The 14,314-nt window shown below is 44.7% G+C and overlaps 1 protein-coding gene across 2 annotated transcripts in view; it reads right to left on the reverse strand.

Annotated features, from left to right (window-relative positions):
* Positions 1-14,314, reverse strand: part of sipa1l3 (signal-induced proliferation-associated 1 like 3) — a 69,443-nt gene that overhangs the window by 5,243 nt on the left and 49,886 nt on the right. For both annotated transcript variants that reach the window (XM_035154842.2, XM_035154843.2), the window contains 14 exons: positions 12,708-12,865; positions 12,012-12,594; positions 10,612-10,710; positions 10,317-10,492; positions 6,570-6,821; positions 5,983-6,165; positions 5,434-5,558; positions 4,357-4,472; positions 3,819-4,261; positions 2,475-2,705; positions 1,879-2,041; positions 1,613-1,787; positions 1,237-1,386; positions 265-391 (listed from right to left, as the gene is read on the reverse strand). In XM_035154842.2, the coding sequence (XP_035010733.2) occupies positions 265-391; positions 1,237-1,386; positions 1,613-1,787; positions 1,879-2,041; positions 2,475-2,705; positions 3,819-4,261; positions 4,357-4,472; positions 5,434-5,558; positions 5,983-6,165; positions 6,570-6,821; positions 10,317-10,492; positions 10,612-10,710; positions 12,012-12,594; positions 12,708-12,865 (2,981 nt within the window). The remainder of the gene's footprint in view (positions 1-264; positions 392-1,236; positions 1,387-1,612; positions 1,788-1,878; positions 2,042-2,474; positions 2,706-3,818; positions 4,262-4,356; positions 4,473-5,433; positions 5,559-5,982; positions 6,166-6,569; positions 6,822-10,316; positions 10,493-10,611; positions 10,711-12,011; positions 12,595-12,707; positions 12,866-14,314) is intronic.

Here is a 14,314-nt window from a genome sequence, read left to right on the forward strand (position 1 = left end):
AAAATATAAAAGGTTCTTCCTCTTGCTGCTCCCTGATGGAATAAACTCCCTCTCTGTAAACACTCAAACTCAAACTCTGTGAGAATACACAGGGGAGTATATGCTGCTACCTCAGCAACCTACCACAGGGTGGCAGTAGTGACTAAGTAAACAATCGGCTGGAGATAAAACAAAGCCATGAGTATTATGTGGGGTTGAATTTCTCAAGTTGTGTAGCTGCACTTACTAAGAGAAAGTAGAGCTCGTTTGATGTTTGTCACGTACCTGCTGAAGGTCGGTGTGGTCCGTGGCGTCTGAGGAGTTTGGAACTGAACAGGACTTATGACTGGTCTCATGTCAGGACTTCCGACCTGCGGCTCAGTCAGTGAGAAGAGGGAAACCGCTTTTTGTGCTGCAATAGAGACACATGATCCTACTTTAAATAAGCTGCATTAATGAGTCTTTTTACCAAAGTGTCCCTGGAGATACGAGACACAGTTGCACCTGAACACAGCAGCGGGACGGGTGGTGGATTAAAGTGTTTGTCTCTGTGGAAGCAGAGGACACAAGGGACAGCGTTCTTTCTTTCCCAGGAGTGTCGTGTGACAGAGACACAGTGAAACCAGTTGACCCCAAACATCCAGACAATACATCTCATAACCACCAGGAGGTTTAGGATTTAATACTTTTTAAATCTTGCAAATTCATCACTACAACAAAGTGGTTATACTTTTGTGTAATTTAGATTTCTCTAGCATTTAACTGACTAGTGGTTTATATGCATACTTTAATATGATGGCTGTTGTGATGTGTGTAAATATAAAGACTTTCAGCTAATTTAATCACATCCAAACCTGCACAGCACCGTCCCCTGCATTCCTTTCATGATTGGTTCTTATCTATCACGACACGACTACCAGCGGTGAATGCAGAAAGAGTTCCACCTCATCATCGCTCCGACAAAATTAATTTTCACCATCGTTTGTAGATTTTCTGTAACCAAGCAACCAGCTGCAGTGTAGACAATCTGCTTCCTGTTTATACCGGCAAGCACATTCCCAATGAACATGAATGGTCACATGATGTGAGTTTTCAGGTGTGTTAGTATGGAGTATTACTGATATGGAGCTGAAACAATTGTGTGGACGGATATTGTTTTAGTTGTAAAATGCCATTTTAATATGAAAATGTATTAGTATGGATGTAGCCTGAGTCTTAAGTTGAACAACTGTAATCCTGAAGTGTCTCCTTCCTCACCTTCGAAGGCTTTTGCAGCAATGACCAGGCTGGACCACTCAAGTCCACAGGCAGTGTCAGGGAGAGGCATCAGCCCAGGATCGAGCCTCCTCAGGGGGGGAACTTTGTCCCTGACCTCAGTGAGAGACAGTTCAGACGCAGACAGAGGCACTGGGGACAGATGAGGAAAAGAGCTGCAGTTAGTAAACAAACCTCCGCAGGAAACAAGAGCATCTACAAGGCTTAAAAGGGAAACGAATACCTTGTACATCACAATCATAACCAGACTGCTTTTAAACTACCATTAGGCAGCTGGTGAACTCAACATAGCTGTGGTGGCGGGGAAGTTTTTACCACCAGCCTAAAACCAACCTGACAACAGCCATTATAAACTGACCCTTCTTGCTCTGCAGGTGGTTGGAGGTGACGACGTGCCTGCGTGTTGGCAGAGTGCAGGTGAACAGCACGTCAGTCGGAGTCGTCTGGTTCTCAGAGTTGGCAAAGCTGGCATCTCTGCGGCCGCTGCACAGTGACTCGTCTGAAAACGTGCGCTGCAAAGTTCGTCTGGGAGACTGGGGAGAAAAACCACAGAGATCAGAGCTGTGCACGTTCATGAAGTTACAACTGAAGTCTGAAGTGCACAAGCGTCAGGGTCTTCCTCACTGGATCTCTCTGGGGCATCTCTCCCGGGTTGTCCATGATGATCAGTTTCTTGAGGTCGTCCTCGATGGTGCTCTTGTACGTCCGCCGTGGAGAGCGCAGGTCCCTCAGGGATGCTCGGAGTCGAGGTTGTCCAAACACGTTCTTTGAATTTGTGTCCACCTGCCTGGAGCCACAAAACATGAGCATGAATATCACAAATTATAGTATGTATGTTCTTTGTCTTGTTGTTTTTGTGCGTCTCCTCATATCGACAGAATCGATTTACATCTCCAGCCCTTTTACAGCTGAGGACAATCATGTTTACTTATTTATCTGAACCTGCATTGAACTGAGCGCCATTTTGTTTGACAATGGTTTCAATCCTCTGGTCATGACTCCCCCAACAGATCACATATATACATATGGATTTTCACAACTTGTCAAACTGTCAGCCTGTTCTTCCAACTTAAGATGGCTGAGACAGTTTAAAGTCGATGTCAGCTCGGTTAACCCAGGTACTCAAAAACCAAACCCCACTAAGTGGATGGAGATAGTGTTTCTGTGCAGAGAGTGCAGCACTATATCAGAGCTGGTGTTAAACTCTCCATCTCTCTTACTTCTTGCTGTTGCTGCTGTCGGAGCTGGACGCCGCAGTCGTGTTTGCGGGCGATGGGCTGCTGTCTTCGTTCTGCCAGGCGTTTGGTCGGCTCTTCCCGTATAAGGCTTTGGGGGCAGAGCTGGACAGAGGGATGGAGCTCAGCTGAGCGGAGGTGGGTGTCGTGGTAGCGGCTCGGACATGCCGCGCCTTTTCCGCTGTCGGAGTCTTGTAGCCCTGCGGCGTGTAGGCCCTGAGAGGATGGACACACAGACGCATGTATGTGATAAATGCATCAAAATGATCAACAGCATAGTCAAACAGGAAGCTAACTGTTTCACCTGCTAACAGTAGGTTTGGTTTCAGAGGTGAAAGAGACAAATGAAGGAGAAAAGAAAAGCCTACTAAAAATGAATAAATAAATTCTAATAATGGTGCCCACAGTAAGTTTTACAACAAAATATATATATTGTAACATCACTTTAGTTTCCTTTACTGGCTATTTTCTGGTTATATCTGAGTGCAATGAGTTTCCATATTTGTCATTGGATCTGCTTGTCCAACCCTGTTTACATGAGAAAAATAATATTTGTCTTAACAGCCTGTCACAGATGGCGCACGATGCACCATGATGCAAGGTGCATTAACTTAATTGAAAATAGATTTAGATCACAGGAATAACAAACCAACATTATGGTCATTTTTTCCCTCAAATAAAAATTTTACTTTTTACCCTTTTGCAGGATCAAGTCACAAAAACCTGTCTGTTAAGTTACAGCCTTCATATCTGCATCATGTTGTACACTGATGGTCCGACACATCCCAGACAAAGACTGCAGCATCAGAGTCAGTGGCACTCTGGGTTTAGAAAAACTGCATTAATCCAACACAGAGAGGTGGAAGGAAGCCTGAGTGTGAGTGTGAGTGTGAGTGCGTGTGCGTGTGCGTGTGTGTGTGTGTGTGTGTGTGTGTGTGTGATGAATGACTCTGTATGCGTTTATGATGTGTGTTGGCAGTGACAAGTCCACAAGCAGAGGCGATCACATGATGACCTGTATGTTTCATGAGGATTAGGCTGCTGTAATCCTCCATGTTCCTTTAAGATGCATTTTCATGCATCATAGTTTTACCATGGTGATCTGCTGCTGATACATAGCTGCTGCTTGGTGGCTCATTCGCTTAAAGCCTCAAAAAACTTGTCACCACCAAGAACAACCCTTCTCCATTAAGCTAAACTGCATTAAAGTGAAAGATTAAAAAAGCATCACATATCTGGGATCAATCTGCCGTCTCTTTTATGGAGGTGGATGTCGCTTCATAAAAAATGCCATCAAAGATGCATCTCATCAGTAAGTTGGTCTCTTACCTGGGTTTGAAAGCATCCATCTTCTCAGCACTGGAGCCAGGAGGTGGGAATGTCCTCGTCCGGTACCCTTTATTGGCTTCAGCCGCGCTGATGGGTGAAGACTCTCGTCTCCTTGCTTCTCCCCCGCCGCTGCTCCTTCCCACAGAGAGCTCCTGGATGCCGCCGTAAGCCGTGGAGCAGTGCATGGGCTTGAGGAGCTGGTTGTTGGGCACGTTTCCGTGGCGGTTGTTGCCGTAGTGGGTCGAGGCGTCGATCCCGCTGTCGTTGGACCCTCCCTTGTTGAGAAGGTCAGGGTCGGGGTCTGCCAGGTCGCCAAGGCATCCCCCGCCTCCTCCTCGCTCGCCTCCAGGTCCTCCGTCGAACCAGCGCTCGTCGCTGTGGCTGCTGGAGGCGTTACTGGACAGAGTGTTGCTGCTGGAGTGACTGGAGTATTGAGTCTCGCCCTGCAGAGGATACGAGGACCAAAGTCAGACGGGGAAATAACGAGGCAGAGAAGGTGACAGATGAACAAAGGAGACAAGGTGAAGACAAGTCTCACCTTCGAGTGTCTGTTTGGAGAGTCTTTCCCTGGGATGTCCTGTCTGGTGATTCTCCTCTGCCCGGCTCCACCACCTGGTCCCCGAGACACTGACACCGGAACATGCCAGAGGGGTTCTAGGCAGAAAACCCACCCAGACACAGGATTAAAGCAAATAACATTGAACCCCCATGGTTGGCAAAGAGGATTAAATACTTATATCACATTTAAACACTGACCTCCCCCCACACACCAACACACTCAATCACATTGAGTCATCTTTGCTCTACTGTCTGATACACACAAGAAACCAGTGTGTAGTTAGAGACAAAAGTCTCGTTAATATAAAATTTAGTCAGACTTGTCACATATTAACGTAGCATCATTCAAACTTATTTGAGATCATGTTTCTGTCCCTCTTAAAGGAGTTTGACATTTAAAACAATGTGGGTCGCTCTTAGAGATGAACCTACACCGAATTATCACCTGAATTTGTAGCTGTTTGGCTTTACAGAGGCTTTATGGTGAGTTTCAGCTCATTGGTTAACTATCTGGACCCCAGCTTTACTGTTATGTTTACTCTCACTGTCTCATTGTGTTTGTTTTTGTTTGCAGCTGTTTACGACAAAGCTCTAAAATCCACTGTACACAACCTGCTCAGCATTAAATATCAAACAGACGCAGCAATGAGATGGTGAACACATACATTTCCCTCAGGAGCTGGTAGAGACCAAAAACAGAGGAAAAAGGTGAATATTGGACTAACATTCATAGTAAGACAATTGTGTGTTTATGTTATGTTTCTGTATAACTGATGAATTTGTTAACAACAATTTTTGCTCTTCACCAACTCCTGAGGGAAACATCTGGCGCTGAAGCTTATAAACGACACTATGTGTGGGAATCACAACGGTCTAGTGGCCAAAACCATGAACTGAAAAACACTTAGAGAAATTTGATTGTAGAGATAATTCCTCTTGTTAATATACAAAATATTGATTATAGCTGTTTTAAAGTAATGTAGCAAATACAGAACTCGTTTCAAATTAAATATAATAACATGGGGCCTGTAGTTAAAAAAAAAAAGGGTGATGAAACCTGTTTTGCAGCGCTCCATGGTGCTCTCCTGACTGGTGAAGCCTGAGGAAGACTCCCCACTGGAGTTGATGTCCACGATGAGGTGGGGCTCATAGGGCAGCAGGGGGCGCTGTCCTGCTCCATATCTATGTTGACATGTCACATAAAGAGGGAGGTTATGTGGTTAATGAACACATTCATACTAATATCGTTGTTCATACCATAGATTATCCAAAAGCACATCACACAAACATATAATCAAACTTGAAAATCTACAGTTTGAGTGGGGGTTGTATAAAACATGTTCCTCTGGTTAGACGAGATGTTATCAGCCTCCACACTGTGAGGAAGAGCCGCCCACACAACAGATCCATCCTCATGGAGACAGTGAGTTCTTACACATCTAACTGCAGACCTGAATATGCAACATTTTTCAGCCACTCTTCTGAACCAATGCAATCCGCCTCGAGCACAGTAAACAGTTGTTATGAGTAACACCGCTCATGTTCAATCAGGATCAGAAGGAGTGATGGAGCAGAGCTCAGAGGACAAAACACCACGCAAACACACCTGTCGGGTGAATGTTTGTAGCGCACGAATGGGCCTGGTGTGATTCCAGGTGGCCCCATTGTGGAGAGGCCGATCAGGCCTGAGGAGGGCGAGGAGAAGCTGGCGGAGGGGTTTCTGTAGGTCAGGACTCTGTCGCCTCCTGCAGGGGACAGAGTGTAGTGGTTCTCTGGGTAGCTCACTGGCCTGGAGGACACAGAGGGTGGCGGTTAACCAGGAGAAAAACAAACACCACAGAAGAAGGGCATGAGGAGTGAGGCTGTCACTGAATCACTAGAAACCGTTTATCCAAATTTAGCATATAGCATTTATCATGTTAGAACGTGTCAGGATCTGATTGTGGGTATTAACTTTGGGAGTGGGCACTGTGACACCAGTGTTGGTAGCAACTGAGAATCACAAGGGTAAAAACACCGCGAGCTACAGGACATTTGTGTGAATATATGAAGATGGATCACATACTGAAGATTACACCCTGTCAAATTATTGATAAATCAAATTATCATCATTACATAGCAGTATCATGTTCTTTTGTTTATGTATGATGCACTTTAAAACTTATCCTTATCTTTACTAATACTAATTCTCACCTCTTGGAGTTGAGGTGCTGCGGCTCTCTGTAAGGAACAGGCATCAGGGTCTTGTGTGTGCGGGGCAGTGGAGGCGGTGGGTGGCCCATGGGGGCCCAGCGCTGCGGGTTCGAGGTACTGTGGAGCCCCGAAGGGATAGGTGGGCTGTCCCATCGCCACGTCGGACGAGGGGAGGGTCGGTATCCTGCAGCCAGAGGCTCAGGTTCTGACTTCTGCTCCATGGTCTTCATCTCGTACTCCTCTGTGCAGCCCCTGAAGAGACACAGAGCAAAACAGACATTCAGCACAACAAGAGAATCCAAAGCATGACTCCCAAACTGCCATTTTGTCTTTATCCATATTGTCTGATCCTGGGCTGTGGGTCAGTGAAAAGCAATGATGAGAAGCAGCCGCTGCTCAACCAGAACTGTGGCTTCAGTGGGTAAAAGCTGCTCAATACATTTCCTCAGAAAGACTCCACATGATCATCCTCTCATAACACACTGAGTGGATGCTCAGACACACAGCAGACAGGTAACAGAGCCCACTAATGAGCTCCCTTGACACTGACAGTGGGAGAGAGGGGGAAGAGGAAACTGATTATTGGCACGTCAGGACTCCATCTTCCCTGCTGTGAGACCGAGGTCAAGTGTGTGTGTGTGTATGCACACGCAACGTGATAGCTAATCTCTTCAAAGAGATTCTCACTCAAGGTCTGAGTATAAGCAGAAGATTCATAAAACCCTGCACAAGGTCACAGTCACTGCAATTAAAACTCAAGCTCCGATCAAGTGTTTTTTCTCCAAAAATCGAAAACCAGTATTAAACAAAAGTTGTTAATTCAAAATAAAACGGACTCGTAGCATTTAAGCTTTCTGTCAGAGTTAAAAAATAAATAATTATTAGTGGAAAACAGCCCTCGGATGAAGATAAGCTGCCATTTATTCTCATCAATTATGAAATTACTGCCAGAGCTCCCAGCTGGAGGGGTGGTCATCTTTATTTACCAGCTCAGGACACAAACACAACCATCAGCTGAAGATGTTCTCCATCTCGTAGTATCCTCGCTCCACCAGATCTTCTACAGATCATCATTATTTTATTCACACAGCCTGGTACAGCAGAGCAGGAGGCATTAAATATGCACAGCTGATGTATTTAAGATGAGATAAAAGCCGAGATGGAGAGGGAGGAAGAGGTGAGGGCAGAAAAATGGTGTCAAAGACAAATTTACAGAGAGGTGAGACAAGGTAGGGATAAGGGATAAAAAAAAATTGCTTAAAGAGAAACAAACACTATATATCCTGAAATATTATGTAGATTATAATCTAATTCTGACACCTCAACAAATTTCGCTGAGCTGACGAGGATGTCTTCAAACCTAACTAAAAGTATTTTTTTTAAAAATTCAGTTTGCAATTATGTGTGATACTATAAATGACAAAGAAAAGAAGAAATGCAAATATTTAGCATTTATTCAATAATTTTTGCTTGATGACGGAAACGATTAATCGATTTTATAGTTGCAGATTATTTTTCTGTCGATTGTTTAATCATTTAATCAATTCAGCTCTTAGCAACACTTGAGGGATGTAAACAAAACAAGGATACACCCCCACCACATACCACACCCCGACCCCCACACACATTTACCCAGCTGATTACAAATAACAGTGTGTGTGACAGTCACACTCTCTTTAGAAATATTAATTAATGCACAGGAACACAACACATGTTCAGGACATTGTAATCAATCAGGAAATACTACACACTCAATAAATATCCACCCTGTTACATAATAGTAGTACACGCTCTGACCGCACACACACACACACACACACACACACACACACACACACACACACACACACACACACACACACACACACACACACACACACACACACACACACACACAGAGAACAAACCTTAGAGTGAGCAGAGTCTACATCTGATGACTTGCAGTGTTTCGTCCATCACACTTGCTGAGGTCACACAGCTGGGGCTCCCCAACACACACACACTCTTACACACACTCACATGGTCATCATCATCACATCTTCTTCACTGTATCCTTCTATCTTGCATTGCACAGCCGAGCGAGAACGGCAAGGAAGGATACTTACAACTCCCCTTTCTCTCTCTCTCTCTCTCTCTCTCTCCCCCACCCACTTCTCTTACTCTGTAGTGTTGAGACACGTCGTCCTCACAGTGCGCTCAACTCAATACACTCAACCCTGCCGTTCTCTCTCTCTCTCTCTCTCTCTCTCTCTCTCTCTCTCTCTCTCTCTCTCTCTCTCTAACCCTCCCTCTCTTCTGCTCTTTTCATTCGCATAGGGCATGCATTTTTAATTAATCACTTCCACTCATTTATTTATTTATTTATTTTTTGTGGTCTCTCTCTCTCTCTCTCGCTCTCTCTTTTTCCCTTCTGCAGATTCCAGGCCTTAATCTCATGCAATCTGCTTGCCTGGCACATAGAGAGAAGGGGGGGTGAAATGCAAGACTCTAATTATCAGCTGCTCCAATGCCACGGCAGTGTGTGTGTGTGTGTTTGTGTGTCAGAGGGATTTAACTGAGTGCAATTAAGCTGCCTCCGACATTAAAGGAATCGAACCACTATGCGATCACACAGCCACGATCACTGTATTTAGGAGCCCCGGTTCTCCGTCACACACACACACACACACACACACACACACACACACACACACACACACACACACACACACACACACACACACACACACACACACACACACACACACACACACACACACACACACACACACACTGGTTATTTCTTCACCTCTGTGACTGTTCTCCAACACCACATCAGAGTCTCATAAGGCCTCGTTATTCTTTCTATGTTGAGGCCTTATGAGCAGATGAAAGGTTGGAAAAACTGTGACAGCAAGGGAAAGAAATAGACTGTGGGAGGAGAGGAAACAAGACGACATGACGAGAAATCTAGACGAAAAATCGACTAAAGTACGGCACATTTTGTCAACTCCCATTGAACAAATGCTTCATTCTTTTTAGTCTCTGCGCTTCGTTTTGCCGATATCCTCTTGAACCACACTTCTCGTTCTTTCTCTCCATTTGCTCGCTTCCTCTTTTCACACACTCCCACACAAAATCCTCTCAGAACATTGGAGTCTGGCCACTATCTCACCCGTGCTTTTGTGTGTTTGAGTGAAGAGCGTCCTGTTCTCACTCTTGCTCGCTCTTGTCCTTGCACTACTGCTCGCTAACGCTCAGCACCCTACCTCTGCTGTCAGCCACTTTCCCAACATTCGACTGGCATCAGTTTAGGTTAGAGGAAATATAAAGGTGCTTTCAGATGTGCATTGAACTCCGGACATTTTCCTGAGAATTTCCAGAGGGGTTGTATGTGAGTGGGTGTGTTGATGACGTTTCCAACACGACAAACCAAAACAGAAGGAATACAAATAGCTCAGGATGAAGGTGCCACACATGTGGCAGACATCCACGAAGATGTCAACTTGGAAATACAACAAGATTAAAGAGCTATTGGTGATAATGGCTGATGCCGGTCGCAATTAGATGGAAACAAAAACATGTGATTTCAGCAGCAAACCAGGCACCACCCATCGCCTGATGTTCCTGTTGTTAGGAACGTGTGTGTGACCCGCACAATGTCCTGCTGTGTTCTTTATAAGTGAAAGACAAACTCTGGAAAATGTCCCAACCCAATTGTCTGGACATTTTCTGGAGTTCATGTCTCAAATTCAGACGTGAACGCACCTGCGAGGTCCCCCCTCTTCGTACGGCGGGATGATAACCACTTTGACGGTGACCGATGTCCTGAGCAGGTCGATCATCTGTTCGTGAGTCAGCGTCACTGCGGCCACCTTGCAGATCTCCACCAACCGACTGCCCTGCCTCAGTCCCGCCTGCCAGGCAAAGCCGTATTCCTCCACCTGCAGGAACAAAACCACAAACAAAGTCTTCAAACACGCAAGTCATGTCCGGCCAAGATTCCTCACAAACAAGTATTTCAGAATGAGATCTGGTGTGACAGATGGTCGTCTGAAGGTACCTCCGCCACAGTGCCGTCCAAGCGAACATGGAAGCCCAGTTGTCCCAGTCCGTTTCTTCTCAGAGTCATATCCACCGTTTCACATCCAACTGTCAACGACTGGACAAAAAGAGGAAAAATGTTATACATTTACAGTATGAATCTAGTTATCATATTATATTTGTGATAAAAATAGTCTATAGGTATCTTAAAAACAAAAGCTACATGATAGCACTGTCTGAAAGCAGCAACATCACCTGAAACTATATCAACCAGCTCTTTGTGTTTATCGGTCTGTATGTATTTGACATTTTCAGGGAGATTAAATACCTTTTTAATATTTTGTTTTCTGTTGGATTAACTCAAAGCTCACTGGAGTCCAGGAAATCTCCTTTTCCCAGCATTAAATTCAACACAATTTTCAGGGACTGTCACAATATGAAATGATGTTCATCAGCAGGCGAATGAACAGCTTCATTGTGAAAGTGAGTTACATGGTTGCAGAGAGTACCTGTTTATTATATGATGCTTATTTAATATAACTGAAATATAGTTTTTAAGATTAGTAGCTAAAAACATTGTTCTCAAAAGGAACCACATTCTTCATGTAATTGTCGTCACTGCGGCGTTGATGTTGTTTTCCCCCAGTCTTTGAGTTTACAGTCTTAGAAAAGCTCTCAGGGAATGAAAAACAATACCGACAGTGGAAATCCCCCGAGCTCAGGACTTCAAAGCAGATAAAACAGAGCTCAGATTTTACACAGCCTTGAAATGAAAACAATTCCAACGAGTTTCAAGATAAAGCTGAAATAATCACATACTATTAATCACAGTGACCTGACAACGTGTCATTAAGGCCTTAAAGTGAACTGAAGACAAACGTTTGCTCTGTGGGACTAGAATATGGGTCTTGATCTCCGACTTCTAAAGGATCTCTGTAGAGGTTTTGATCACTGTAGCTCTATAGGGCAATGATTACACAAGTGGCTGCCCACTTTGTTTGCACTGTACACAATCATAAACAGGTATATGCATGTGTGTGAGCAAAGCTGCAAATCCACTGCCAGTTAGCGGCAGTAGCCTCCAAAATCGAATCAGTTCATCTGCGAGTCCAAAAGAAATTCCCTCAACATGCTCTTGAGATACTGTTTTCACAGGAATGGGATGGACAGACAATACAAAAACATAATGCCTGCTATTGGCCGTCACAGGCACTGAGGCATAAAACTGCATAAATGCGACCATAATGTAAACCTAACTTTGTTTTTCATAAGAAAACTATACAGAGCACTTTTAAGCTCCAACTTTATGTGCCCACATACAACACAAGCTTTGCGCCTCAAACCCACAGAGATCCTCATCTCTGGTCTGACAGTCGCCATCTTCTAAACTTGAACTGGGAACAAGCTCTGAACGCTCACCTTTAACCTCTGCACCATTTCCCTGATGTCCTGCGCACAGCCCTCTGGTACCTGCACAGCGATGTGGTCTCCTCTGCCATAGAAGATCTTTAGTGACAGACGCTCCGGCGTCCAGCCGATCACGTCCGCACAGAAACAGTTAAACACCACCTCTTTGGTGGAACAGTCTGTCAGGAGGACGTATTCAGCCGACAAACCCATGGCACAGGGCAGCTCCGTCGCACCTCCGCTAAAGTCCTGGGCCTGGGCCCTCCAGGCCACGGCCCCTGCGGCTCCCAGCTCGGCTCCTTCTCTCGGCTTCGACCGCTCACGTTTTTTAGATGCAAGTGAGATAAGGTTGTTAAGTTTCCCAGCTGAGTCGAGCGGTGTGCTGCTGACATAGTTCTCAGCCAGGTCACGCAGGTACTCCTGCCGCGTTCTTGTCGCCATGGTGTGGAACTTCTCCGACTTGTGTGCTGCATTCTCTGCATTGATAACTTTAGCTAGAAGGAAGTTACGGAAGGTTTCTGGGTCACGGAAGGTGACACTGTTGGGAATGGATGGGCCAAACGGGGGCACATCCTTCATCCTAGTCACAGCAACACTGAAAGACAAGTGAAGAGAGAGACGATTCACAGTGTGACACAACATTTTCTTTTATCATATGGACATGCGCTTGTTCTGTTCGATCTTTGTAGATATCTCTGTATCATTTACCTGTAACAGGTGTTTTCAGAGCAGGGGTTGTGCACACGCACAATAACGAAGACGTGCTGGAAGTGTGAACGGATATTCTGAGGCGTAAATGGTAACGCTCCTGGCTCCTGAAAGATTATGGTGACGATGTCGTTCCCTATGTGCCTCTTTCTTAGGAGCTGAGGAGTAGAGGAGAGGGAGAGGAGGGGAGGGGAGAGGAGGGCAAGGACAAAATTAATAAAATTATCAAACATAATTGGCACTGACTCTAATGACTCATTAAATGATAAAAAGTCTGACAACCGAAACACGGGATTGAGAGGCTCACTACACTAGACACCAAACAGCAGCTCCTTATGTAATTTGTTTTTTGGATTGTGTGTGGGCTATTTGTGTCTGTGCGTGTGCTGGTTTGTCCGTCTCTCTGTTCATGTAGGAAACATGGCTCACAGTCCAGCCTGTGTTTGTGCCGCAGCGCTTGCCAATCCTCTCTTCATCTGCAGAGGGAAGTGTGAAAGTACCAATTATGTAATCCAGCCCACTGTTTGGCCACAGATACACAGATTCTCCAGCATGGAGCCACAGGAGCATCCTTCACACGTACTCAGGCTGCAGATCGGAAAAGTCTGATAACTGTGCCTGAGGGAGTTGTACGCATACATGAGCTATGATTGTTAGAATTAACCATTTGAGGCCAAGACGTTTGGTTTAATTTATAATTTGGAACTTTTATCAACACCGTGACTATTTTGTATTTTAGTAATATACTAAATACACCAAAATAGTAATTTACTGTAAATTTCATCATTGCTCATACAATCTATATTTCTACTTTGCCACAGATGCTCTGTTCCTGCACTGTAGCTTGGGTTTAATGTCAGATGCTGCCACCTAGAGGTTCATCTGAGCAAGTGACCGTCTTTGCTGCTGCAGTTAATGCGCCATTTATAAAATTATACAAAATTATATAAAAGTTGATTCTGATGATAAATGTCCAAATGCACTTTTCTCGATTCTTTTGTTTACTCTCTTTTACCAAGACATTTACCAAGATGTAATGAAAATAGCAGTTTTTCACTAACAAGCAATACACTGCTGTGTGTATTGTAGTATGAAAGTAAAGTTTTCCAGTTGATAAGATTAATTCAGGATATTTTGAATTGTTTGAGGAAGAAAAAATTACTTCTCCTGTTTTACAGTGATGAGCAGACACGTTGTGCGAACACACTAAACCTAAGCACCCACAGCTCTGGCTCGTGTCTGAGCACATGTGTATCATCCAAGTGAGCCTCTCACGCAAAACACGTATGCAAACTATTAAAAATACCTACACGCAAAATCTTACACACAGGTCACTTGCACACAGCCCACACTGCAAACACACAACACCCAGGAGAGTGTGGAGGAAGGCAGGAAAAAAAAAGAAGAGGGAGAACATAAAGGAACGACTCACTACAGAACCCCACCCAGCTCTGATCCCGTTAAAGAATGAGAGGGCAAAAGAAAGTGCCAGTGAGTAGGAGAGGACACAGGAGCCAAGGCACAGAGGATAAAGACTATAAAAAGAGAAAAGAGACAACCAAACGAAGAAGACGACAAAGGTCACGAGTTACCACTTCACAAATCCT

The sequence above is a fragment of the Hippoglossus stenolepis genome, chromosome 4 (genome assembly GCF_022539355.2).
Source record: "Hippoglossus stenolepis isolate QCI-W04-F060 chromosome 4, HSTE1.2, whole genome shotgun sequence".
Lineage (NCBI taxonomy): Eukaryota > Metazoa > Chordata > Actinopteri > Pleuronectiformes > Pleuronectidae > Hippoglossus > Hippoglossus stenolepis.